We start from the raw sequence: 23934 nt of genomic DNA on the forward strand, positions 1-23934 counted from the left end.
CAAATGCTGTCTCCCAAGGAATCCTGCCATGGGCCACTAAATCGACTGGCACTTCCTGGAAGGAAATTTCAAACAATAAACTCAACACCCTGAAGAAATTTTACTGCAAGTAGATCGGACCCGGGCTGGTGAAGGAAGAAAATGGCATGTGACAGTCTCGAAAGTATTTATTCAAATGCAATGGATTGATGGCCAAGCATGTGATCGCCCTAACTGCTGGGATGTGAGACCGGGGTGAAGGGCAGGGTCAGGGACATAAAGTGAGGTCCCACGCTTGCCCGACTGTTCTCAACAAGGAGAGCTCTAGGTTGGGAGGCACGGACCAGGGTTCTAGAACCTGCTTTCTGCCTCTAGCCATATGGCCACGGGCAGTGGTTCCACTCTCTGGGCCTCAGTTTACTCACCAGTAAGATGAGGAGGTTAGACGATGCATAGCTCTCCCTGAGTCCTGCTACTGTCTACGCCGATGTCCTCCTGGTCTAGGAATCCAGGGGCCTCATCTAAGGGGAGTCCTTGAAACCCATGTATGGGTGCCATGGATCTACCCTATCTGTTCTAGCCCCTCCTTGCCCACCCCACTGCCCAACTGTCTGAGCCCCAGGGCAGAAGAGTGGTCTGTACATAAAGTAACAACCACCCACAAGGGTCTTTACGCATGTCATGACATTTCATCTTCATGGTCTGTCTGCAAGGTCGGTACAGATGAATCAGCTGGGGCTCAGAGAGGTTAGGTGACTTGCCCAAGGTCACCTAGCCAGTCAAAGGCAGAGCGAGCATCAGCTGGTCTGCTGGACTCTCAAGCCCATGTTGTTTCTTTTTTTTTTTTTTTTTAAAGATTTTATTTATTTATTCAACAGAGATAGAGATAGCCAGCGAGAGAGGGAACACAAGCAGGGGGAGTGGGAGAGGAAGAAGCAGGCTCATAGCGGAGGAGCCTGATGTGGGGCTCGATCCCGTAACACCGGGATCACGCCCTGAGCCGAAGGCAGATGCCTAACCACTGTGCCACCCAGGCGCCCCAAGCCCATGTTGTTTCTACTCTGTGACCCTGCAGCTACATTTAGTAGAACTGGAGGGAATGTGCTGAATGACGCTCGCCCCTGGCCAGGCTGTAGGAACATGTCTTGGAAGGTCTTCAGGAGAAGACGTACTGGTCACCAGCTGGGAACCGCTTTCAGGCTCCCACCTTTGAGAAGCGAGGAAATGAGTGATGCTTTCCTCCTGGACCTCACAGCTGCTTGCCCCATGGGGAGCAGTGTGGTGGGAACTCGGGTCCGCAAAGGATGCTGGGAGCAACATCTCAGCTTCAAGCGCTGGCTGGGGAAGACGTCTGACCTGCCTCGTCCTGCGTGAGTGTGGACCTGGGCCTGGCTTCTTGGGCAAAGGGTGGAGGAGAGTAGGCAGTTGACAGAGGCCGGAGAGAAGCTCAGAGCTTCAAGCTCCGCAGAAGCCCCAGAAGGAGGACTCTGGGGAGGGCTGGGGGCAAGCTGGCCTTTCTCAGGAACAGCTCCTCCCCAAGGTGACTTCTCCTGTGTTTCTGGCAGAAAGGGGGCTAGGGTGAGCACAGTGGGCCTGAGGCTGCCAGCAACATAGCCCCATCCCTTCTCTAGAGGCTCAGGGACATGTCCTCCTGAATCAGCGAGCCAGGCTCTGGAAGCCAGGGCGGGGGGGAAAGTGAAGACAGAGAGGTTCGGAGCGGGAGGCGGAGGCAACATTTAAGAAGGCCCTCACTCTCAGGGCTGTGCCAGCGCAGGGTTGGCTCCTGTGGGATGCTGGGGATGAAGGCCTCCTTAAATTTTGTCCCTTTATCCTCCCCTGGCGGCTGTCTGATGAAGGAGAACTGCAAAGCTGAGGCCTGCTCGAACTCCGCCCAACTCACCTTTGCTCTAGACCCTGGCAGGGACCGCAGCTGGCTGGCACTTACCTCGGGGAGAAGCCTCGGTCCTTCTCATAGTATCAGCTCTTGAGTTCCCCCCAAATGCCCTTTAGCACTATCAGGACAGTGTCTGACCACAGACAAGGCTGGAGGGAAGAACAGGCCTTTCCCGCACCCTTCCCATCCCCCTTGGGCATGTGCCCCTTCTTCCCCTTCCCTCTCAGGCTGGGGGCTGGTGCCCAGTGCCCCCCTGGGCCTCTCGGGGGGGGGGGGAGGCAGAAGGCGAGGAGCTGGAATGTGCTGGAGGGGTTCATGCAGAGCTGGCCATGAGCCGGCCCTCTGATGGGCAGGGGTCCCTAAGGCAGTGGTGGCCACCTCAACCCCGCGCCCACCTACCAAAGTGCCTACCTCGCGCTGTCCTCCCTGGTGCAAGAGAACAACAAAAATGCAATTACCGGTACCTTTTCTTTCAGCCTTCGCCGCAGCCTGTCTTTGGAAGACTGGAGCAGGGTAATTTTGGGCCGCTCCCCGATGCGCTCGGGAATAATACTGTCTTTACGCTTTGTCTCAGCCTCCGGACCCCCCGGCTGCTGTGGGGGCAGCCTCTCAGAAGCCACCGGGGCTGGGGCATCAGGGCTGTGGGGGGGCTCGAGGCCACTGTGCCCAGTGTCCCCCAGGACGTCCTCAAGTTTGGAGCTCTCCATGGTCACGGTCTCTTTGGCATTGCGGTGGGCACCTGCCTCCCCCTTGTCGCCTGGTGGGTGTTTCATGTTGCTGTGGTGCCAGCGCCGGTTCTGGCTGTAGCCGTGATGGGTGGGCCTCCCTGAGGGGTGGGGCGCCGAGCCCCCCTGGTAGGATTTCTGGTGGTCCCTGTTGTGTTTGGCACTGCCTGGCTGGTGGTCACCATGCTGTTGGGGCTTGTTTCCTCCGGGAGGTCTCTGCTGCCGTCTGCAAACCAAAGAGGGAAGACACAGAGGGTCACCAGGAGGGCTGCGCAGGGTCCCTGTGCCAAACACCAGGCGAGCAATTCATTGAGTTGTTCATTCATTCGTTCTCGGAGCTCCCTTCCGGAGCACCTCCTCCGTGCCAGGCTCGGTGACTGGGGCCGGCGGCTACAGCAGAGCGGGAGACAGACACGTCCCTGTGATTCCCGAGGGTCTAAGTCGGTCTTTGAGTTCAAGTATTATTTTATTCCCTTATTAGAATACCCATCAGCACATGCGTGGGGAACCAAATTCAAAGGAGGCGCGAGAGGAGAGAGAGAATCCTCCCGACCCTGACAGCAGCCACCCAGCCCTGTTCTCTTGAAGCAACTGTGACCACTTTGGGAAGCTTCCAAACATATTCCATGCACGTTCCAGCAAAGATACATACACCGACCTGCGTCTGGTAACAACTATCCTGTTAATGAATTTTTACCATAATGGCTCTTGTAAAGTTATAGCATTTGTTAAACAATCTTTTTTTTTTTTTTTTTTTTGGTAGATTGACATTTCCACCCCAAGCCCCTTAACAAAATGTGCAATGAAAAGTTGTCACGGGCTGAATTGTGTGTCCCCCACCCCCACAATTCACATGTGGAAGCCCCAATCCTTACGACCTCAGAATGTGACTGTATTTGAAGATAGGGCCCTTAAAGAGGGGATTAAGTTAATCCGCTAGGCCATTAGGGTGGGCCCCAATCCAATCTGACTGGTGTCCTTATGAGAGGAAATCTAGACACAGAGAGACAGCAGGGATGCAGGCACGCAGAAGAAAGACCGCGTGAGGAGATGGCAAGACAGCCACCTGCAAGGGGAGATGCCCCAGAAGACACCAATCCTTGCAGACACCTTAACCTCGGACTGTCAGCCTCTAGAATTCCCAGAAACTAAATTTCTGTTGCTGAGCCACCCTGTCTTGGTATTTCGTTACGGGAGTTCGAGCTAACTACTACAAAAGTGACATTTGACTCACTGATTTACTGGACACGCTATTTTCGAAGGCAGAGAATATCACATGGAACAGATTTGAGGTGTGCACACGGGATGAGCCCCAAACGTTTTGATTTGTGGACTGAAGGTAGGCGAGAGGATGGGAGGGTGCGTGCTGGGGACCCTCTGTCTTGTGTACAAAGCCTGCTTTCATCTCTGGAAGCCCTTTTGTGCCCATCCTCATGGTATTCTCCAAACCCTGACCTTATATGCAGTGCAGATGGAGAACAAGATAACCACGAGCCCCTCAAAACTTGCAAAGTCGGTGAAGGAAGTTTCCAGAAAGAAGACTTTACCTTCTGAAGAATGAGGCTTATACCCTTGTTTGTGACTGATCTCTCTGGTGGGCAGAACAGACCTTCATTGCATTGCATTTTATAAACAAAAAAGGTATTTATTTACTTTGAAACTATTATTACTTATATAAACTCAATTATAATGTTCACTTGATAATTTTGTACCTGTGAGAATTTGGAGGCATCTTGGGTTGAGGTGAAACATATCACTTTCCCATTACAATAAATGAAAACAACAATTTTTTTTTCATCGAAAAGCCTTCCCTACTAGCAAGGTTTTTAAGGGGGAATTAATGTTGTCAAGTGAGAGACAGGTATGTAGTCTTTTGTTTGCACACAAATGGCAACTATAAAACATTGTATGGTAGAAGTAGAAATTAGTATGTTTCTGATAGGAAATCTGACGATTTGTTACAGGAGTCTCTAGAACTGTAAACCACTGGACCTTATAATTCCAGCTGTGGCAATTTACCCAAAGGAAATAATCAAAAGCCTTGCACAGGGATGTAGGTACAAGGGTGTTCATCATGGCAGGTGTGTTAACAGGGAGAAACTGAACGGGGAACATTAAGAACATGGTGTAAGACTTGACTCTGGTTGATGGGAGCACCCGTTGGTAGAATGTATAGTATGGTGCTATTTTTTAAAGCAAATAATTACGTGCCTAGAAAAATCTGGAAGCAGACACACCAAAATGCTAACAGTGGTTATCTCTGGGGGATGGGATGAGGATTTTTCTTTTCTTTTCTTTTTTTTTTTTTTTTTTTGGATTTTTCTTTTCTATTTGTGTTTTCTAAATGAACATGAATTTCTTTTCCTTTTTCTCTTTTTATTAGAGGGGGAGGGGCAGAGGACGAGGGAGCGAGAGAACCCCTACCGGCTCCCCCATGTGGGGCTCCATCTGACAAGCCTCAGATTGAAACCAAGAGTCTGATGCTTAACCTACTGAGCCACTCAGGTGCCCCAGGGTAGTTGCTTATTTAGTTTAAAAAAAACCCCAAACTGTTGAATTATTTTCCAGAGAGGTTGTACCATTTCACATGCCCACCACCACCACACACGCTGTTTTCAGTCGCTATTGCTCTGGGTAATTCCGGCCCCATCCTTTCCCTCCTCGACTGTACGGATTCTGAGAACACGTATGTTAGACACGCTATTATGGACTCCCAGGACCCAGAAGCTTGTTCACCTTTTCCCCCAGCCTATTTGCTCTTTGTGGCTCAGACTGGATTGTTTCTATTCTATCTTCCAGTACTCCGGTTTCTTGCCCTTGTCCCCACATTCTGCTGCTGAGGCCATGCATTGAGTTTTTAATTTAACTATTAAGTTTCATTTGGGTCCTTGTTATAGCTACTATTTCTCTGCCAAGACCTAATTTTTCACTTGTTTCAAGTGTGTTCCTAATTGTCCTTTGAAGCGTTTTTATGCCGGCTGCTTTAAAATCTTTTGTCAGATAATTCTAACATTTCTGTCATCTTGGTCTTGGCATCTATTGTATTTCCTCATTCAGTGGAGATCTTTCTGGGTTTCAGTATGACTAGGAGATTTTTGGTTGAAACCTGGACATCTTGGGTATTATAATCCGTGAGTCTGGACTTAATTAAGTCCAGAGTCTCGAAACTGTTTCAGCAGGCTTCCTCTGACCTCGCTCCAGGAGCAAAAGGGCTGCCGTGCCTGGTTACCACCAAGCGGGGAGTAGAGGTCGGGTTCCCTGCTGGGCCTTCTCTGACACCCCAAGGGAGGTCCTCTTTACTGCTGAGCAGGGGTGGGAATTCCGGCTCCCCACACTGACACCTCCCTGGCTGGGAGAGGAAGGGCACACACTGCTACCCCCCAAGTGGCCTCCACTGACCCAGAGGGAGGGGTGTTCAGTGCCCCACGGGGACAAGTCCCAAGACCTCACTCAGCCTTTCTGACGCCATCCTGGTGGAGCATTTGGGAGCTCCCTCACAGCCCGGCAAGTGTCAACTCTTGGGTCTTTCCTTGGCCTTTGCTTGTGTGGGTCAGGGCAGAGCTTGCTTTTTTTTCTGGGAGGGTTGCCTACAGTTGAGTGTTGATAATCCAAGAGTTTTCTGCCTTGCAAGGCCGCCCCTTTCCTGGTCCTTTGGCTAGACAGGGCAGGTTTTTGTTGGGGCTTTTTGGTCTGCCTGTGCCTACTGGCGTTTCTGCGTTGCCAGCTTCTTTAGCTCTAAGTGTGGGATCTGTAAGGCCAGGAAGAAAATGGAGCAAGTTACTACTCTATCATTCCTCGGGCGCCATGGTTCCGGGCTGGTCTGCCTTCTCTTCAACCTTTTGGAGTCCTCTTATGTTTGTGTTTAAATAGAATGTTCAGGGTTTCTAGTTGTCTGTATTTATTTAAATAATTTAAGAGTCATTCTAGAAACATCTACGGAAACCTGGTATATGGAACTGAGTCCAGCAGCCTGGGTGTGCCCTGGGCCCTTCTCATGAGGCCCGCATGGTATTTTTCATCCGTGATGTCCAGGCTCCATCTCATTTGGTCTGAAGCACATCCCCGGTGCAAAGAGCCTCTCGGCCCTGGTCCTCAGGGAGATTCAGAATCAGCCCCTCCATCTCACACCCCTCTCCTCTGCAGGCATGCCTACAACTCTCGGTTTTATTCCCCAGTGGACTAATTCTAAAAACAGGGATCAGCAAGGCACCAATGCTTTCAGTTCTCGAAGATGGTCCGTTTGCATTCACCGAAGGGAGGGGCTCATAAGCACTGGTACCCAGGCAAGTGCTGGGGCCCATGCTCAAAATGAGTCCCTGCGTCACCTTCTTTCCAGCATCACCAACCGGCCTTCAGACTGCCCAGACCTAAATCCAGATGTCTGAACCACAAGTCGGCTCGGAAGCTGGCGGCCCTCACCTGAGAGGCACAGACCGGCCTCTGTCGGGAGAGAGCAGGCAGCTGGGAGGAATTCTATGCCCCCCCCCTCCGAGTGCCACATGCTTGTGACATTTTGTGAATTCTCCCTGCTTTTATTTTTCAATGACTTTCAAGTAATTCGCCCTCTCTCCTTCCACTCTCTTTGTTCTTGGGAGTATGAGTAATTTTTAAGCCCAGAGAAGAACCTTGGAAATTCCCTGGCAGATAACACTTGATTTTCACGACTTTTCCCATCCTTATTTAGAAAATTTGTGGTGCCTGCAGCTATGGCCCAAGGAATGCCCCCAAAGGATGGTTGACCAAGTCCTTCCCAGCATTTGTCTTGAAACGGTCTGGCTTCCCACTTGTCGTATCAGGGATTTCCCTGTCTCTACCCAACATCCTCCCTCCTTACCCCCACAAAACAAAACAAAACAAAACAAAACAAAACAAAACAAAACAAAAAAACAAAACAAAACTTCTTTCCACCTGGAGGAGGAAGGAGGCAATTTTGACACGGCTGGCGGTCAAGGGCTCAGAAAGAAAGCAGCTAGGTCTTGCAGACATTCTGCTGTTCTTGGTGGAAATTTTGGGAGGCCTGGGATTCCAAGTCATCCCAGTTTGCAAGACCTTGGAGCCAGCCAGTTCTGTCCATACCGCAATGACCAAGAACGCCCAGGTTGCTGGGTATTTAGTGGGTGTTCTTAAACCCATTCTGCCTGGGTGTCAGCTCCTTTGCACACATGGAGTGCTGTCTGCAGGCAGGAGGGGAGGCCCGGGAATCCACCCTTAGGCGCCCCTCCTACCTGGGCAGGCAAGACAAAGAAGTCAAAAAGAAGAGGGCTGATGGGGGGCTGGGCGGCAAATGATATTGGCTGGGTGGCCCCTTGGTGGGGGGGGGGCACGGAAGAGCCAGATGCCAATGGAGGCAATGGGCACGAAGCCTTTTTCTTTCCTTTTTCCTCCTTCCTATTCAAGGCTCTGATTAATTCTCAGGGCCACCGATTGCTGGGACTGGTCTCTGTGTGCAGGCTGGTCAAGAAGCTTTCTTCCCATTTTACAGATCAGTCAACAGAGGCTCAAGGAGGTGAAGTCCCACACACCCTCTGGAGTGTGCCCAGCCTGACAGCTAGTCCCAGCCCCCAGTGCCCACCTCCTGTCTGTCTCCCGTTTTCCCTCAGATCCAGCCCTTCAGGAGAGAAGGGCCGAGTGACCACTGAGATCTGCTGTGGTGATGGCCACACGAGGCCCATGTTCTGGGCGTGGGAAAGGGCTGAGAGAGTCCTAGCCACTGGCGCAGACTGGGGGCTGGGCCTCGGTCCCCAACAATGGAGACCCAGGCTTCCCCGCTCTGGCCATTCACAAATATTAGTCAGTGGTCGCTGGCTGAGCTGGCCCAGACTAGCTCCTCTCTCCTCTGCGTGTGTTGGCCCCGGGTTTCATCGATACCTCCCTTTAGGGCCAGCTGGCCGCTCACCACGAAACCTGTGGGTTTAGGTTTGGCCTGGCTGCGGGTGAGCTGCTTTGCTCCCAGTGGCCAGGCAAGAGGAAGCACTTGGTCTCAGATCCACGGACGTGTGGGTCCAGGTTTTGGAAACATAGTAGACATGCAATTTTGCAGCCTTGTGAGCAAAAAAAAAAGGAGGGGGCAAAAATCCATCTCCCTGTCTGCTCATGATGCTCTAATCTCTCTGGGGAAGTCGCCTCTGGTGGTGGAGGTAGAGGGGAGAGGGATGGCTCAGGAGATAAGATTAATATTCCATTTGTGCCACGGGCAACACCTGCTGTTAGGGAAATAATGCTTTTTTTTTTTCTTTTGGGAGAATGGAAATTGTCAGTATGCTTTTTCCATCACTCATTTGGTTTATTCTTCCTTCTTTGGGTTCTGAAATCAGATGTCTTGTTTCACTCTAAGACTGCGCTCTTTTATTAAAAAAAAGAAAAGAAAAAAAAGTTCCCCACACCACAGCTGCATTTTGGGAGGTGGGTGTAGGGAGAATAACTTCAGATTTTGTTTTAAAAAATGATTCTAACGGCAGTCCAAATGCAGACAAACGTCTCTCTGTTCATTTTTTATTTCATAATTGTTCCCAACTAGATATTCCGAGGGCCACTGACTTATTATGGGTCTCTCCATGTCGGACACTTTACCACATAATTTGTAGGTCTGCTTAAAAATTTCTGAAAGCAAAATTCCTAGGGCAAGTGGTTTTAAAACTATGCGTAGGCTCGTATTTCTTGCCTTCAGGAAAAGTGATGACTGCTTATTACTAGCTTAGGCGTCTCTACTCCTGCCCACCTACACACGCCCTGCGCGGGGTCCCACCTTCCCCAGCCCAGCCACCGGGGCCACGTGAGAGCCGGACAGGCGCAGGCGCGGGGCTCCTCCGCAGCTCTGGGGCCGCTTGGCTTAGCGCGGGCACGGGGGGCCTGGGAACGAGGGTCACGGCCACACACACGCCTGCCCCCACTTGCAAAAGACTGGCACGCTTCCCAAGGGAAAGCATAGGGTTCAGGGAGCCAACGGAGGGAAACATGCCACTGGCTTAACAGAGGGACCAGAATCATGGCGGCCTGTATTAACCGAGCACCTACTGTGTGCTCGGGGCTGGAGGACGTGATGGAAATCCACTGGGTCTGTTCCGCAGGACACCCCTCAGCAGGCCTGTCTGGGAGCCTGCGGCCAGCTCAGAGCCTGGCTCGGCCACTGCCGGTTGTGTGGCTCTGTGTCTGTTCCCAGCTGTGCTGGCGCCCAGCTCAGGGGTGGCTGTGATGACTATGGAGTGACGGCATGACAGTTTCACAGATGACTAAGCCACAGTTCAGAGAGGTGGCCTTTTCCCCTCAGGTTGCCCAAGGACAGAGTGACGAAGCCTGTTCGGGAACTCCGATCCGTGTTTCCGCTCTAAGGTGCTGCCGGACACGCTGTACGACTGGATTGTGCAGTTACTTGTCTAGGGTCTTACCGCTGTCTGGGGAACCAGGGCACCACCACAGCTCCGACAGCCGAGTCCCCCTGGAATCGCCAGGGCCGCCGTCAACACCGTGGTGGTGACGGCAGCATGCTGTGGGCGGGTTCTCTGAGGGCCAGGCCTGCTCCCCACACCGGGGTCCCCTGACGGTCCCTTGAGGAGAGCGCCTGCTTGCTTCAGGAACACTCCCGCTGCCTCAGACGGTCAGCCGAGCTCCGGGCTCTCCCGCTCCAGCAGACTGGGGGGCTCTCCTCGTGTTCAGAATTCGGAGCAAAATAATTCCAAGACTGGTCTCTGCCAGCTGAGGCCAAGGTTCACGTAAGAAGTGTGGTATTCCACTGCATGGATCGTAAAGCTTCGGAAACCAGACGTTCACCTGGCCAAAGGGATGGTCTGGAATGGAAATGAGAGGGTCTGACCGGTACCTCTGCTCCCCGAAGACAGAGAAGAGACTTTGCCAGTTGTGGAAGGCGAGAGGGAAGGCTGCTTCGTTTATTGCTTCATTAATGGCACACGTTGTGAGATTCTGCTCTGCCTGGAGGTTAATTGGAGGTGTCAATGGGCTTGCCCAAGGCCACAGAGCTCCTGGGACACTCTGAGGGGGACTGGGGCCGTGGGCGACAAAAGCTGTTCAGCGGCCCCTCCAGAGTGTCTCTGTGCCTCTCCTAATCCCATCTGGGCTCCAAGGCCCAGAGCTGCTCAGCAGCCTTCCCCAGCTCCCTGAAGGCCCCCTCCCCCTCTTTCAGACTCCTAACGTGATTACAGCTTGATTTCCTAGTCTATACCACCGAATGGCCTTGCCCGTTCCTCTTGTATGGCCTTAAAAACATCCACTTCCTTTGGGTGGGGCAGAACCTTCTCTCTATCTCCCTCGGGGTCTGGCTGGAAGCTGGACGTTCATTCATGCCTCCGGTGAGCCCCACAATGTGCCAGGCCCTGGGGACACAGTGGTGACCCTGACACAGGGCAATGTTCTCATGACGCTTAGGATCCATTTGGAGAGACAGACACTAATCCATTAATTATAGAAACAGGTTATCTGGCAACCATCAGGGACATGAGTCATGAAGGAAAGGAAGCAGAGAGTAGCCCAGGGTCTGTGACAGCCTTGTCCCGGAGGCAGAACAGACCACATACTTTGTGGGACCCAATGCAAAACGACAATGTGGGCCTCTTGTTAAAAAACTACTGAGAATTCCAAGATGGCGCTGGCAGACCATCAAACCCAGCATGGCCCTCCTGAGCCCTGCCCAGAGCGGCCCTGAAGGACAGGGCTGGAAGTGCGATAACAAGGACATAGAGTACTAGTAAGAAAAACATGCAAGCATGTATGAAGCACTGACCATGTGCCAGGCACGACTTCCATTTCAGCCGAACAGGGAGGGACTGTTGTTAACCCCATTGTACAGCGAGGTCATGAGGCACAGAGAAGGTAAGTACTTGTTGAAGGCCACACAGCTTGCAAGACGTAGAGCTTGGGTTTAAATTTAGGTAGTCTGACCTTAGAATGTGTGCTCTCAACCACCACGCTCTCTTGCCTCATGGTTTTGAGGCCTGTCAGAGGGTCCTAAGGGCCTGGAGCAGCCCCATCACTGCTGAGCCACTGAAACCCAAATCCAAATCCAGAGGATCTCAGGCGTTGGCCAAAGCCAGAGGGGGAAGGGACCGTGGGCTGGCAGTGTGTGGCGGAAGCAGGGCTAGATATGCAGAAGCAAAGGCCAAAGGCTGAGCCCGAGGCCACTGGGAACAGGGAAGCTGAGGCCCGTGGGAGGGGAAGGGGAAAGCCTGGGAGGGCTCTGGACAGAGCCCCAAGTCGAGGTTTGGAAATCCGGCTTCCAGCCTTGGCTCCACTGTGTCTGGGGAAAACCACAGAAGCCACGTGTGGCCCTCGGGTTTCCATCTGTGCTGGGAACAATCCTTTCCTCACCAGTCTGCTAGTTCCCGTGGCTGGGGCCTGTGGGGCAGGGCTGGGAGGCTGAGTTTTCGGGGTGGCCCTCCGGCCTCACTGCTGAACCCTGGGGGAAGGGAAGGAGGAGCTGTAGACTCCTGCCACCTTCCTCCATCTCCGGGGAGCACAGAAGGCCATGGAGAAATGGCTTTCTTTGGGGTATTAGCAGGGGTCCCTAGTCTCACTCAACTGCTCAGGCATTTCTGAGGTGCTCCTCCCAGCACTCCTGGTCATCGGGGCTCTCGGCCAGCCTTGCCCAGCACAGCAGCGCTGGGCAGCTTTGACAGTCCTCTGACTCCTCACGTCTCACTATTCCCACCTGCAGAATGGGAATACTAAAACCGCACTCAAGGTGTCCCCTTCGGTGAGTGCCCCCCTTCTCTGCATTCCTGCCTGGGTCACCGGGCTGGTCAGAAATTACAACACAATCAAGGCCAGGAGAGCATTTGGGGAACAAAGGCACATTATAAATACAAGGCATTATTTTTGTTCCAGCGTGAATCAGGCATTCCAAGAATCCTTGGCCTTCTGCGTTCTTAGGCAGCGTGATGTCATGGGATGAGCGCGCGGCTGCCTTGGCGGAGTGTTTCCAGAAGGCCCTCGCCCTTCTGTGCTGCCCGGCCCAGCCCTGCAGGCACTCAGGTCCGGCTGCGGACCCTCAGTGCGGCCTGCTGGCGAGTCGGGGTGTCCCCCGAGCTACGCGTCTGCTCTGGGCGCTCACTCACAGGCTGGCAGACCTCAGCCGTGGATGCTGGGATGTTCATGGGTCTCAGCGGGGATGTTCGATTTTCCAGCTCTAAGCACCTGTGGCAAACCGGGCCCAGTCACGTGACTCAACACCAGGTAGTAAAATCTGGCTCTGGCCACCGTTTTGGAGGCTTGAGAGTCTGCCGGCTCCCACCCACTTTTCCTGAAGAAGGGAGGTGGCCCAGCTGTGGGTGTGAACTTGCAGCCCCGTGCACCTTCTCCCACAGGCCCGCACTGCCCCCAATATGGAAGGTGCTCAACCCCCCACCCCCGCCAGTGCACTTTCCAAGACGCAACACGCGGCCGTAGTTCAAAGTATGGGTGGAGGAGCCGGACCCCCAGAGTTCAGGCCCTGGCTCTGTACTTCCAGCTGTGCAAGGCTGGGCAAGTACTTCCACCTCTCCAGGTCTTAGCTTCTTCATCTTTAAAATGGGGACAGAGTCCCCCCATCTCCTAGGGTTCCTGGAGTCCTAAAGGAGCTCAAGTGTTATATGAGGGTTTGCTTGTAATGATAACATGTTGTGGGTTTTCCAAGCAATACAGCAAGAATCCATCAGATATTCAGAGGAAGCAACGAGTATGAGCACACCCATAGTACAGGCGGGAGAGCTGAGGCTGTGGGGAAAACAGGCTGCTTCAAGTGTTAGGAATCAAGGAAGAAACTCCAAGAAGTCCAGCTTCTGGCTTTTGCTCTCATTCTAGCCTCTAAGGGCTGCATCCTGAGTATCATTTCTCAGGATGGAATTCTTCATCACCAAATGCTCACACGGTTATCCCAAGAGAAACGCTGCCCCAGGGGGTCCCCGCAGGCTTGGGGGCCACCTCCAATGACTTGTTTACTCTCCAGCTAACGCCCGGCCATTGGTGTCCACCAGAGCTGGCCAATGGGCCTCAGCTGGCCCTACGTGGCCTCGCTGACCCCGTGCGCTGACCTCAGAGCACACCTAGGGACTAGCCCTCCTCCGTGGCCACTTCACCATCCTCATGCAACAGGTAGGACAGAGGAAGGAGGAGGTAGGCAGAGTCTCCTAAGAGTTTTTAAATCCTGGGTGTGGCCAACTGCTGAGCCCTTCTGAACCGTGGGGAAGGAAGCCCAGAGACATAGCTGGAGTGCACCTCATGGAGAAACTTCCTCACAGAGAGCTGCCCCCCAGGTAAGGGGGTTGCCTGGGAATTTAGTGAGCTCCCTGTCACAAGAGGTGTCCAGTCACTGACCAACAGCTATGGAGACCTCTTCACCTGTTCTGCAATTAGCACCTCCTCCAGGAAGCCCTCCTGGGTCTCACCAGTCATCCCAGGAGTCCTCACTTGGAAAGGCAGCATGATGCAGTGACAACCTGAGAACAGGACACACTGGGCTTACTCTGATTTTGCCCACACATCTAGCCAGGTGGTCTCAGACAAGTTGCCTACCCTCTCTGACCCTCAGTTGTTCTATCAATCAAGTGGGCTTCCTGACTGGAAAATAGGAGAGAGGCTGAGCTGAAAGGGATGATCGCAGGGCTGGGCGATAAACCTTGCCCGCTCTCCCTCTGCCTCAGCCAGCCCTGGGAGGGTACCCCAGGCCTTCTCGGCCAGCCCTGGGGGCTCTGGGGAAGGTGAAGGAAGATGGCTCTATTATGGGAAGCAGGGCTGCCCAGGGCAGTCCGGGAGCTGGTTTGGCTTTGCATGGCTACAGAGCCCCCTGCGCGACCAGGCTCTCCCAGGAAACACTACCGGCTGCCCGCCCGCCTCACTCCATCAGCCACAACACCTCGGCCACCCTCCTGGGATATCCTCCTCCCTCACAACTCATTACTGACAGGTCTGCTCCACCCCTGTTTTTCCATCCTGGAAGGAGAGGGAATGGGACATGGAGTTAGCTGGAGTAGGGCCTCCCTCCGGCCCCATTTTTCAGCCACAGCTGGAGGAACTGACAAGTCCACGACCAGACGTGATGGTAGAGGGAGAGCCACTCAACAGCTTCATGCACATCACGGTCCCCAACCCCCGCCCAGCCGTGCCGGGACACAGCTGCCCAGCAGATGGGTTCTTGGGCTAGAATGTTCCAGAGCACAAGGTATTCGTAGCAGGATGCTGACGGCCTTCCCATTAAACTCCTATCCATCAGCATTCAGCGCACATACTCAGGGATGCTCAGACTTACTCTGCCCGGTTCCCAAATGCAGAGGCCTTGAGGTTTCGCATAGTGAGTTTAAAATCAGAGACTCTCCCCGACAGCAGAAAGACAACCAGTAAAATGAGAAAGAATGATGGAATTAGGAAATCATTTGGCAAACATCACAATAATAATTGTTTCAGGCAAGAATCATCACTGGAGGCCAGTGGGTGAAAGTTTGAGGAAAAACAGAATATTGGCACAGTCTCAAAGTATCTCCCCACAAGCTACTTCTTAATTACAAAGGGAAAACTCGAAACTTTACAGTGAAGAAACCTGGCAGACACTGCCTTTAACCAAAGAATCAAAGTTAACACCACGAGTCACGGGACGACAGGACAGCCCAAGTCCCCTGGTCCCATGCCCTGAGAAGGACACGCCATCACTCATGTGCCCGGAACCTGAGAGAATACCAGAGAAATCCCAAATGAGGGATGTTCTACAAAAGTAACTGGTCATTCTTTTAAAAAAGTCAATGTCATAAAACACAAAGACTTGGGAACTGTCCCCAGATTAAAAAAAACTAAAGAGACGTGACGATTGAATGTAGCCCAGGACCTAGGATCACTGGAGAAAACCAAGCAAGGGCTGTGGATAACAGCTTTGAGTCTATGCTGGTTCCCTGATTCTGATTATCGTACCGTGGCAATGGCAAAAAAAATGTCTTCATAAAGAAACACCCTGTGAAGTACTTAGCAGTAAAAAGGCATCATGTTGGCAACCCTCTCTGAAACAGATCAGAAAAAAAAAATTATAGGAGGGGGAGGAAGATAAAGCAAATATGGTAAAATGTTACTATCTGGGTGAAGAATCTGTGACAATTCTTCGTATGATTCTTGCCTCTATTCTGAGTCCGAAATTTTGTCAAAGCAAAAGTTTTAAACACCAGTAGGATTCAGTTGGAAGGGCAGACCTGGAGAGGGCATTCTAGAACAAATAGGAGACTCATCAAATACCCAGTGGCAATTTTTCTTCTGTTAGTTTCATATGTAACAACTCCGGAAAGTAACAAATGAGAGACGATGAAACTGACCACAGAGAGGTCTACAGAGCAGCAGATAAAACTGGAGAGCTCGCTCCTCACCACAGGGATGGCGGCGTCCGAGGTGGACACAGAGCTCACTGTGCATTTGTGTCCTTGAGACCCATCGGAAATCCTTAATGGAAGTCAAGTGTCTAGGCACAGTCTGAAGGGCAGCCAAACTCATGTCCTGGGGGACATGGGTCTGCAGGAACCCCGTGCACCATCATAAACAAGTTCGTTTGCCCTTTTGGATAAACTTGCAGGGTAAAATTTCCCAAAGCAAGACTCTGTTCCCCGGGGTGGGCCTGTATGTCACCCGCCAGGAGACTTAGTCCCTCAATGAGTGGGAAAAAGGATGTATTTTTATTCTTCGTAGTTTTATACCTGTGGCCGTTTAGTGGGCTGGCTGCAGCTCGCTCAAGCTTTTTAGCTCTGAGAACTGCTCTCATGGTAATAGATCACCTTGCAAACATCTCTAGCAGCTTCAAGAATATTTTGTTACTTCTGACTGTAATAAAAAAGTTATTTTACATAAAACATGTTTTTTTTAAAGATTGATTGATTGATTTTAGAGAGAGAGAGAGAGCTCACAAGTGGGAGGGACACAGGGAGAAGGAGAGAGAATCTCAAGCCGACTCTGCCCTGAGTGCACAGCCCAACATGGGATTCGATCTCACAACCCTGAGATCCCAATCTTGGCTGAAACCAAGAGCTGGTCCAACCGACGGTGCCACCCAGGCAGCCCTAAAACATGATTTTTACATTGATATGTTATTGGGAGTAAATTATAAGGTTCATGTTTAGTATGAACTTTAAGAACATCCACGAATAAAGGCAAAATTTGACCTTCCCCCACTTATCAAGTGAGGCCCTTCTCCTCCACTTATTATCATAGATGAGTTATGAAAGCAAAAGCATGATTTCCTACAGAGAAGTTTCTAAAATGCCATACTACCATTACACTGTGGCTCTGGCTCCAGATACACGTTCACATGTAGGCTAGCATTTGACTATATAAGGCAGAAAAAGAAACAAAAGGCGAAAACTGATCTCGCGGCCCATTGTTTGGAATTCTTGAAAACTATGTTTGTTTGTTTAAAATAAAAATCACCTGGTTATGGGATGCCTACGTGGCTCACTTGGTTAAGCGTCTGCCTTCGGCTCAGGTCATGATCCCAGGGTCCTGAGATGGAGCCCCGCATCGGGCTCCTTGCTCAGCAGGGAGCCTCCTTCTCCCTCTGCCTGCTGCTTCCCCTGCTTGTGCTCTCTTGCTTTCTCTGACAAATAAATAAAATCTTTAAAAAAAAAAAACCCACCTGGTTTGTTTTTTTAATTTTCTTGGGTTTTTCTAAATGATGCTATCCGACAAGTTTCAGGAAATTTTCACATGCAATCACTTTTGCCCAAGGGGCAGGGCGAGGGCGAGGGCGTGGAGGGTCTCGGCTCCTCGGGAACAGAGCTGGAGCTGGCTGGGCTGGGGCTCCGCAGCTCCAGGGGCTGCTGCCCAGGGACTCCGACCGGATGAATGGGACTCCGGATCTGGGCAGAGCACCCGAGGCAAATGTGCAGAATTATTACCACTTGTTTGTTCCTCATGAACCAGCCTTTTAATATCAGTGTTCTTTAATGCTTCCTGCCTTTAACCAACTGTCCATTATGGGTAAAAATTAAATATTTGGCTAAGAATAAAAATAATTTCAAACTGCGTAATGGTCAAAACCACCAAAGTGGCTCCCGGGGCTGTTGGATGATGGATTGGCCGGGGGCTGAGACCTGGGCGTGCTTCTCCCGTCTCCATTAAGCCGGGCACTCACCCCACATCCACGGGTGGGGGCTCATGCTGGGCAGTTTTGCCTTTAGGGGGAAAAGCTACTTCTGGCATGGAGGTAAGAGCCTGACTCTGGAGCCCACCAGGCCTGGGCTCAAAGTAGGGCCCTGTCCCCTCCTAGCTGTGTGCCCCTGGGCCAGGCTCTTGTTGGCTTGTACCTTAGTTTACCATTTGTAAAATGGGGGAATGATGATAAGGGGTATTGCCTAAGGTCTGATGGGGAAATAAGCTTCCCTTGACCCAGAGCAAGGGCTGGATAAGGAGCCCCGGCCACTGCTGCCATAGCTTCATTCGGGAAACAGGACAAGTCGGGACTCTGGGTAGTGTTCTTGTCCCTGTGTGTGAAGCTAGGAGGTCTGGACCCAGAAGACGCCTCCTCTGCGCTCACAGGGTTCCACGGCAAGCTTGGCCCCTTCCACAGGGCCCCAAGTCTACGGTACCAGTGTGGGTATTCAGAAGGGTTTGGATCCTTCGGCTGGCCCCTGGGGAAGTCTCAAAGCCCTGAAATGCACTGGAGGCCCGAGCACTGTGCTCGAAGCTGCCTGCCTCTGCCTCCCTCATCCCGGATACCCGGGCCACTCCCCCACCGAACTCCTCCCCCCTGGTCTCAAGTGCGCCCCACTGGGGGATCTATCCTGGTCACCCGGCCCACGCTCGAATGCTGTCTGTCCCTAGGATCGCTCCCCGGATCGATGGTGAATATCTCCGTGTTTAGAGCCTGGGCACACAGCTCATTCCTGGAGGGCAGGCAGGGACTTCTTGTTCTGCTCCTGCCAGGATGACTACACTGGCGACTGATGGTTGGGTTCTAACCGCAGGGTCGTGGGAAGTGGTTTCTGGGAAGGGGGGCTTGGAGGGTGTTTCTAAGGCCTGGGAATCAGCCCTCAGGGGCCTTGGTCCCGGCAGCATTCACCTGCTCTCGGTTCTCTTTGGGGGTGAGCATGATCCGAGGGCAGGGGAGGGGTAGGGGAGGGCCGCAGAGGGACAGAGTCTCTCAATACAGCTCAGTAGGCCATTCCTTTCAGGAGGGAAACCACGGTGGGCCTCTCACTACTGGCCCCCGTCAGGAGGGGAAGTGATGGGTTTGAGGGGCAGGTGGGGGCTGCGTGGCAAAGCCACGGGATCGGGCTGGGCCTGGGTGGGATTCACATTCCTTCAGGTTCACTTCAGATGCACTGATAACCCACTGCCTGAAAACGCCTAACAAAGGAGAAGGAGGGGCACAGCAGTGGAGACAGCAGCTGGAGAGCTGGCCCCAGAGGCCCACTCTAGCTCTGCGGCTGCCGGCTGTGCACCCCTGGGTTAATGAAAATGCCTCTCTGGGCCCCAGTTCTCTTTCTTAATAATAGCAACAGTAGCAACAACTAGGACAAGGAATGACACTTGAATGGTACTTTCTAGGTCCAAGGCACTGTTCCAAGAACACAAATCAATTTATTCGCTCATATCCACAAACCTAGGGAGGTAGACGGCCACCTTAGGAACCTCACAGCAGAGCTGACCAAACAGGCCTGGAGAGATGACGTCACTTATCTCGGTCACACAGCTAGAGGGTGAGAAGCGGGGCAGAGCCCAAGCTATCCTTCCACGCTTGGCAGAGGGGCTAGAGGAGGCTCGAGAGAATGATTTCTAGAGACTCGTTAAGCTCTAACCTCTAACGTTGTGATATTTCTACAGCCCGTTAGTAATGTTTTAACGGTCCGTTCTCGGCTGTCTCCGGATTCCAGCGGGCTGACCCCCTCGGGAGAGGTGTACGGAATGCAGCCCACTCCTTCCGAAGCCAGAGCCTCCCTGCTCTCCAGGGACACAGAGGAACAGTCAAGGCAGGCCAAGGGCAATGACCTGAGTAGCCACAGCTCCCTGACAGTGGCTATAAAGCCCTTCTTCCTCCCCGTTGTCCCGCCGTAAGTGCCAGAGGGGAGACAGAAGAACCGGTCTGACCCGGGGGGTGGGCTCTTGGAAGATGGGAGCCGCCTTCCAGCATGGGTGGGATTTCCATGAGGGCGACCAGCAGCCCCGAAGGAAGGCCTGGGCCTGATCAGAGACGGGTAGTCTGGCTGATTGTGACACAGGGCACACGGGAAGTGAGGGTGGGGCAGTGGGAAGAGATTCTGGAAAATTAGGTCAGGGCCAGCTTTGGGTGCTCTCATGCTGACGGCAGGGGAGGAGCAGGAACCTTGGTTTTGGCCGGAGCAAGTCTTGTCGAAGCCTAGAAATTGGATGGTCAGAGCTGGGTCAGGGACAGGGCTGCAGTGGTGGCCGAACCAGGGAGCGGCTGGATCACTGGCAGCCGAGAGGTCGTGAGAAGCTGAGCTGAGAGACGAAGAGGGGGAGCTGTCCTGGGGAGAACCCTCCAGCAGCCTGCCTGAATTCAGGCCCTGGCTCTGCCTCTGTCTTGCTGTGTGTCCCGGGTGAATTAAGTTACCTCTCTGTGTTACAGTTTCTTTGCTTGCAAAATGTGGATATGATGGTACCCGCCTCAAAGGGTGGTCGTACCATGCGCACTGTAACTGAAGAGCCCTTCGAACATAGGACACGCTCTCTAAGAATTCACTAAATACAATGGGTAGGCCGGTCGGACTTGTGGCACATCAGCGGGAAGCAATCTGGGCCACCCCAGATGGCCAGGCAGACAGGAGTATGTATTCCAATTATCAGCACGGCTATCTCCCACGGTCCTTCCAGAAGGGTTAACAAGAGGCATCTGTGAACTTTGAAACCATAGCTCATTACAGCACAGCATCTCCCACGGGCCTCAACGTCTGCTCTTGGCCAGGCCACCATTTTGGAATGCCACCCATTCAGTATGGGTGCAAGAGCCACAACAAGGACTCCCCCATCTCCCATGAGTGGTAGTAATTTTTTTGTGACTTTTCAAAGATGAAGAGACCTGAGGAAGAACAGGAAGTTTAGCCCACAGGCCAAAGAAGGAAGAGGGGTGGGCCAGGGGCCGAGCAGGGTGGACTGTGGCCTCTCCCACAGCATGCCGCCAGGCCCAAGGCCCCTCAAGCCGAAGTCTGCCCCTCCTGAAGGTGTCACAGGCCACAGGGAGTGGGTGTGCTCGCTTGGCATCCAGCTCGGGATTAGACCTGTCCCTCCAGACACCTCAGTTTTCTTCAATAATCCACTTTGCCCAATACTAACTCTCCCCCACGAGTCCCTCTGGCCTGTTTCAAAGGCTCCTAAACCAGGAGGAATCATGTCTATCTGACCGGTTTGGGGGAGGGTGAGGACTAATGAATACTCCCCTCGTGATGACATCTAAGGAATTTCAACGTCACATGCCCAGATGAGGGAAGAGCCTTACAGACAGGGTGACCCAGGTTTGCCCAGGACAGAGGGTTTCCAGGGATACAGAATTTCTGGGCTAAAACTGGGACAGTCTTGGGAAAACCAGACCCCTGCCCCGCCTAGTTAGAGACCAGTGGACTCAGTTCCCCTTGCTTGGCCAGTGAATCAATGGAGGCCCCAAAAGAAGGTGGCCTAATCAAGCTCCTGCCCTGCCTTGGCCGAAGAGCCGGTCTACCCAGGCCCTGACTCCCAGCCCAGTGCTCTTCCTATCACATTGTCATGAGGTGAGACAAGAGGACAGGGGGGTGGGGGTAACATCTGGCAGTGCCCGGCGCTCCTCTGCCACTGGAGGTCGAGTCAAGAAAGCACGTCCAACACCCTGCACACTCAAGGCTAACCCACGACCAGGCACCCTGCCCAGGAGGTGCCTGAATGATACGTCAAGGATCCTCGTTTGTCATGATGTGACTTGAACCGAACTTCACCCGCCAACAAGGCTCTGCACATGGACCACCACGACCGATCCTCGAGGGTCCTGCTTGAGGCTTAACGTCCATCACACCGACCATCTGCCAGCTGCTGCTCGATGACCCAGGCCTGAGCCTTCCTACCAAAGGCCCAGAGTGGACGCCGGAAACCAGCACTTCCTTCTGCTTCAACTCTGGACACTGATGCCAGTCTCCCTCGGGTTGTCTAACAGGCTTATTTCTGGGCCACGGCCGGGAGACCCACACGAGGGCAGGCACTCCAAAGCTGGCAGGACCGGAACGGAAGGCCCCAGGAGGATAAAGTCAGTACCCTAGGGCAGGCTGGCTACCTCCTTGTCCTCAGTATTTACTGAGAATCTACTATATGCCAGGCCCTGGGGATATGGTCAGGAGTAATTTGAAAAAAGCCCTGCTCTTGCGGAGCTCATCTAATGGGGAGAAAGAGATAATAAACAGAAGAAACGCACCACGCAGAACATTAGAAAGTGCTAAGCTCTATGGAGAATACGAAGCCAGGAAGGAGGACTGGGCGTGCTGGTGTGTGATGGGAGCATCTGTGCGAGAGGTTGCGCCTTTAGATAAGAGTGGGTAGGCCAGGTCAGGTCTCACCAAAATGGTTGTCACTGAGCAAAGATGTGAAGGAGCAGCCGTGTAAATATCTGGGAGAGGCGCACTCCGGCTAGAGGGGACAGCAAGTACAAAGGCCCTGAGGTAGGAGCTTGCTAGCATGCTCCAAGCCCCCAAGAAAGCCGGGGGTAGCTGGAGTGCAGAGTGTGGGGGTTCGTAGAGGATGAGGTCAGAGGTCATGGGAACATGGTCATCTGGGGCCTTGTGGACCACGGAAAGGGTTTTGGCCCTTACTCTATGTAAAATGGGGAACTACTGAAGGATTCTTAACAAAGACACGACATTGAAAAAAGACAATTTGGGGGGGGGGTGCCTGGGTGGGTCAGTTGTTAAACGTCTGTCTTTGGCTCAGGGCGTGATCCCAGCGTTCTGGGATCGAGCCCCACATTGGGTTCCTCTTCTGGGAGCCTGCTTCTTCCTCTCCCACTCCCCCTGCCTGTGTTCCCTCTCTCGCTGGCTGTCTCTCTCTCTATCAAATAAATAAATAAAATCTTAAAAAAAAAAAAGACAATTTGGGAGACCAATGAGGTTATAATAATAATCCAGATGGGAGCCAACGGTGCCCTGGGCCACAGGGGCAGGCACAGAGATGGTGAGACGTGGGTGGATTTTGGATTGGGGCTGAAGGTAGGACTGGCAGGAATTACAGATGGGCTAGACGTGGGTAGGAGAAGAGAAGTCAAGGATGTCTCCAAGGTCTCTGGTCTCAGAAGCTTCAAGGATGGAGCGCTGTTGTCTGAGCCAGGGAGACTGGGGGGGAGGGCAGAAGCTCACTCCTGGCTAAGCTGAGTTTGAGAAGTCTATTAGATCCCCACTTCATGACCTTGAGGAGGTTGGAGGATCCAGGAGCCTGGAGCTCAAGGAGACGGCTGCCCCAGGGGCTGGCCGGATACTCTGGCTCAGGCAGCACACCTGCTCTCTTAGCCTCAGCAAAAAGGCTTGTTTTTCATTTCAGTGTAGTTTTTATTTATAATTATGTAAAATATTTACACAGTTCCAAAGTCAAGTCTGCAAAATGAGGAACTAGTGTCTCTCCTTCTTTTGCCTCTGTAAAGAACCATGCTATTAGTTTTACGGTTTATCCATCCATACGTTATCCTTAACATAAGTGTATGTGAATATATACTTGTATCTGCCTTTACAGGGAGAAACACAAGTGTACTATATATACTTTTCCCACTTAGCTTTTTCTCAGTTACTGTTATTTAAGGTCATTCATTTTTCTCTGTTTTTTATTTTTAGGATGGCTTTCCCCCCACCCTCCACCCCCACTTTTACAGATTCTTACAGATGTCTGTACTGTGGTGGTTCAATTCTAGCAAGTACCAGCACTCTGGGTAAGGGGCAAACAGTCCCTAGGATTCTATGTGCAGCAGTTTACAAGAGAATGAGTTATTCTGTGGTTTCTTCCTGTTTCGAACTTCTAGAACTCCCTGATTCTTGAGATAGGCATGGTGGGGTCTTGTCATATGCTAGAAGTATCAGGGCAGAAACTGGGGACTCAGATCATAGTTGGTCTCTGCTAATGTCAAGTGTTTGACCTTGGGGAGCCTCACTCTTGCTGCAAAATGAGGAGCCTGGACTAGACGTTCTCTATGGGCCTTGGAGTGGACACTGGTTCTCCAAGAGGATGGGCGGAGGCTGAGCTGAACCCGCTCCTGGCAAAGTTTCATGTTAGGGGAAGGCAATAAAGACAAGAGTCATCGTGTGACTGCCTCCACCCCATCACTGGCTTCTCTGCACATGGCAAAGGGCTGCCCGGTGACACGGAGCCACATGCTGGGTTATGGAGACAGAGCTGCGAGCAGGAGGCAGGAGTGTGCTTACAAAGCAG

The 23934-nt window shown here is 52.5% G+C and overlaps 1 protein-coding gene across 8 annotated transcripts in view; it reads right to left on the reverse strand.

The window, feature by feature from the left end:
- Window positions 1-23934, reverse strand: part of CTIF (cap binding complex dependent translation initiation factor) — a 286823-nt gene that overhangs the window by 88069 nt on the left and 174820 nt on the right. For 7 of the 8 annotated variants that reach the window (XM_045790034.2, XM_045790031.2, XM_087869837.1 and 4 more), the window contains one exon: window positions 2332-2824. In XM_045790034.2, the coding sequence (XP_045645990.1) occupies window positions 2332-2824 (493 nt within the window). The remainder of the gene's footprint in view (window positions 1-2331; window positions 2825-23934) is intronic. The other variant, XM_045790033.2, reaches the window with a different exon arrangement.

This window comes from Ursus americanus, chromosome 19, assembly GCF_024610735.1.
Source record: "Ursus americanus isolate L20-20 chromosome 19, mUrsAme1.1.p, whole genome shotgun sequence".
NCBI classification, from domain to species: Eukaryota; Metazoa; Chordata; class Mammalia; order Carnivora; family Ursidae; genus Ursus; species Ursus americanus.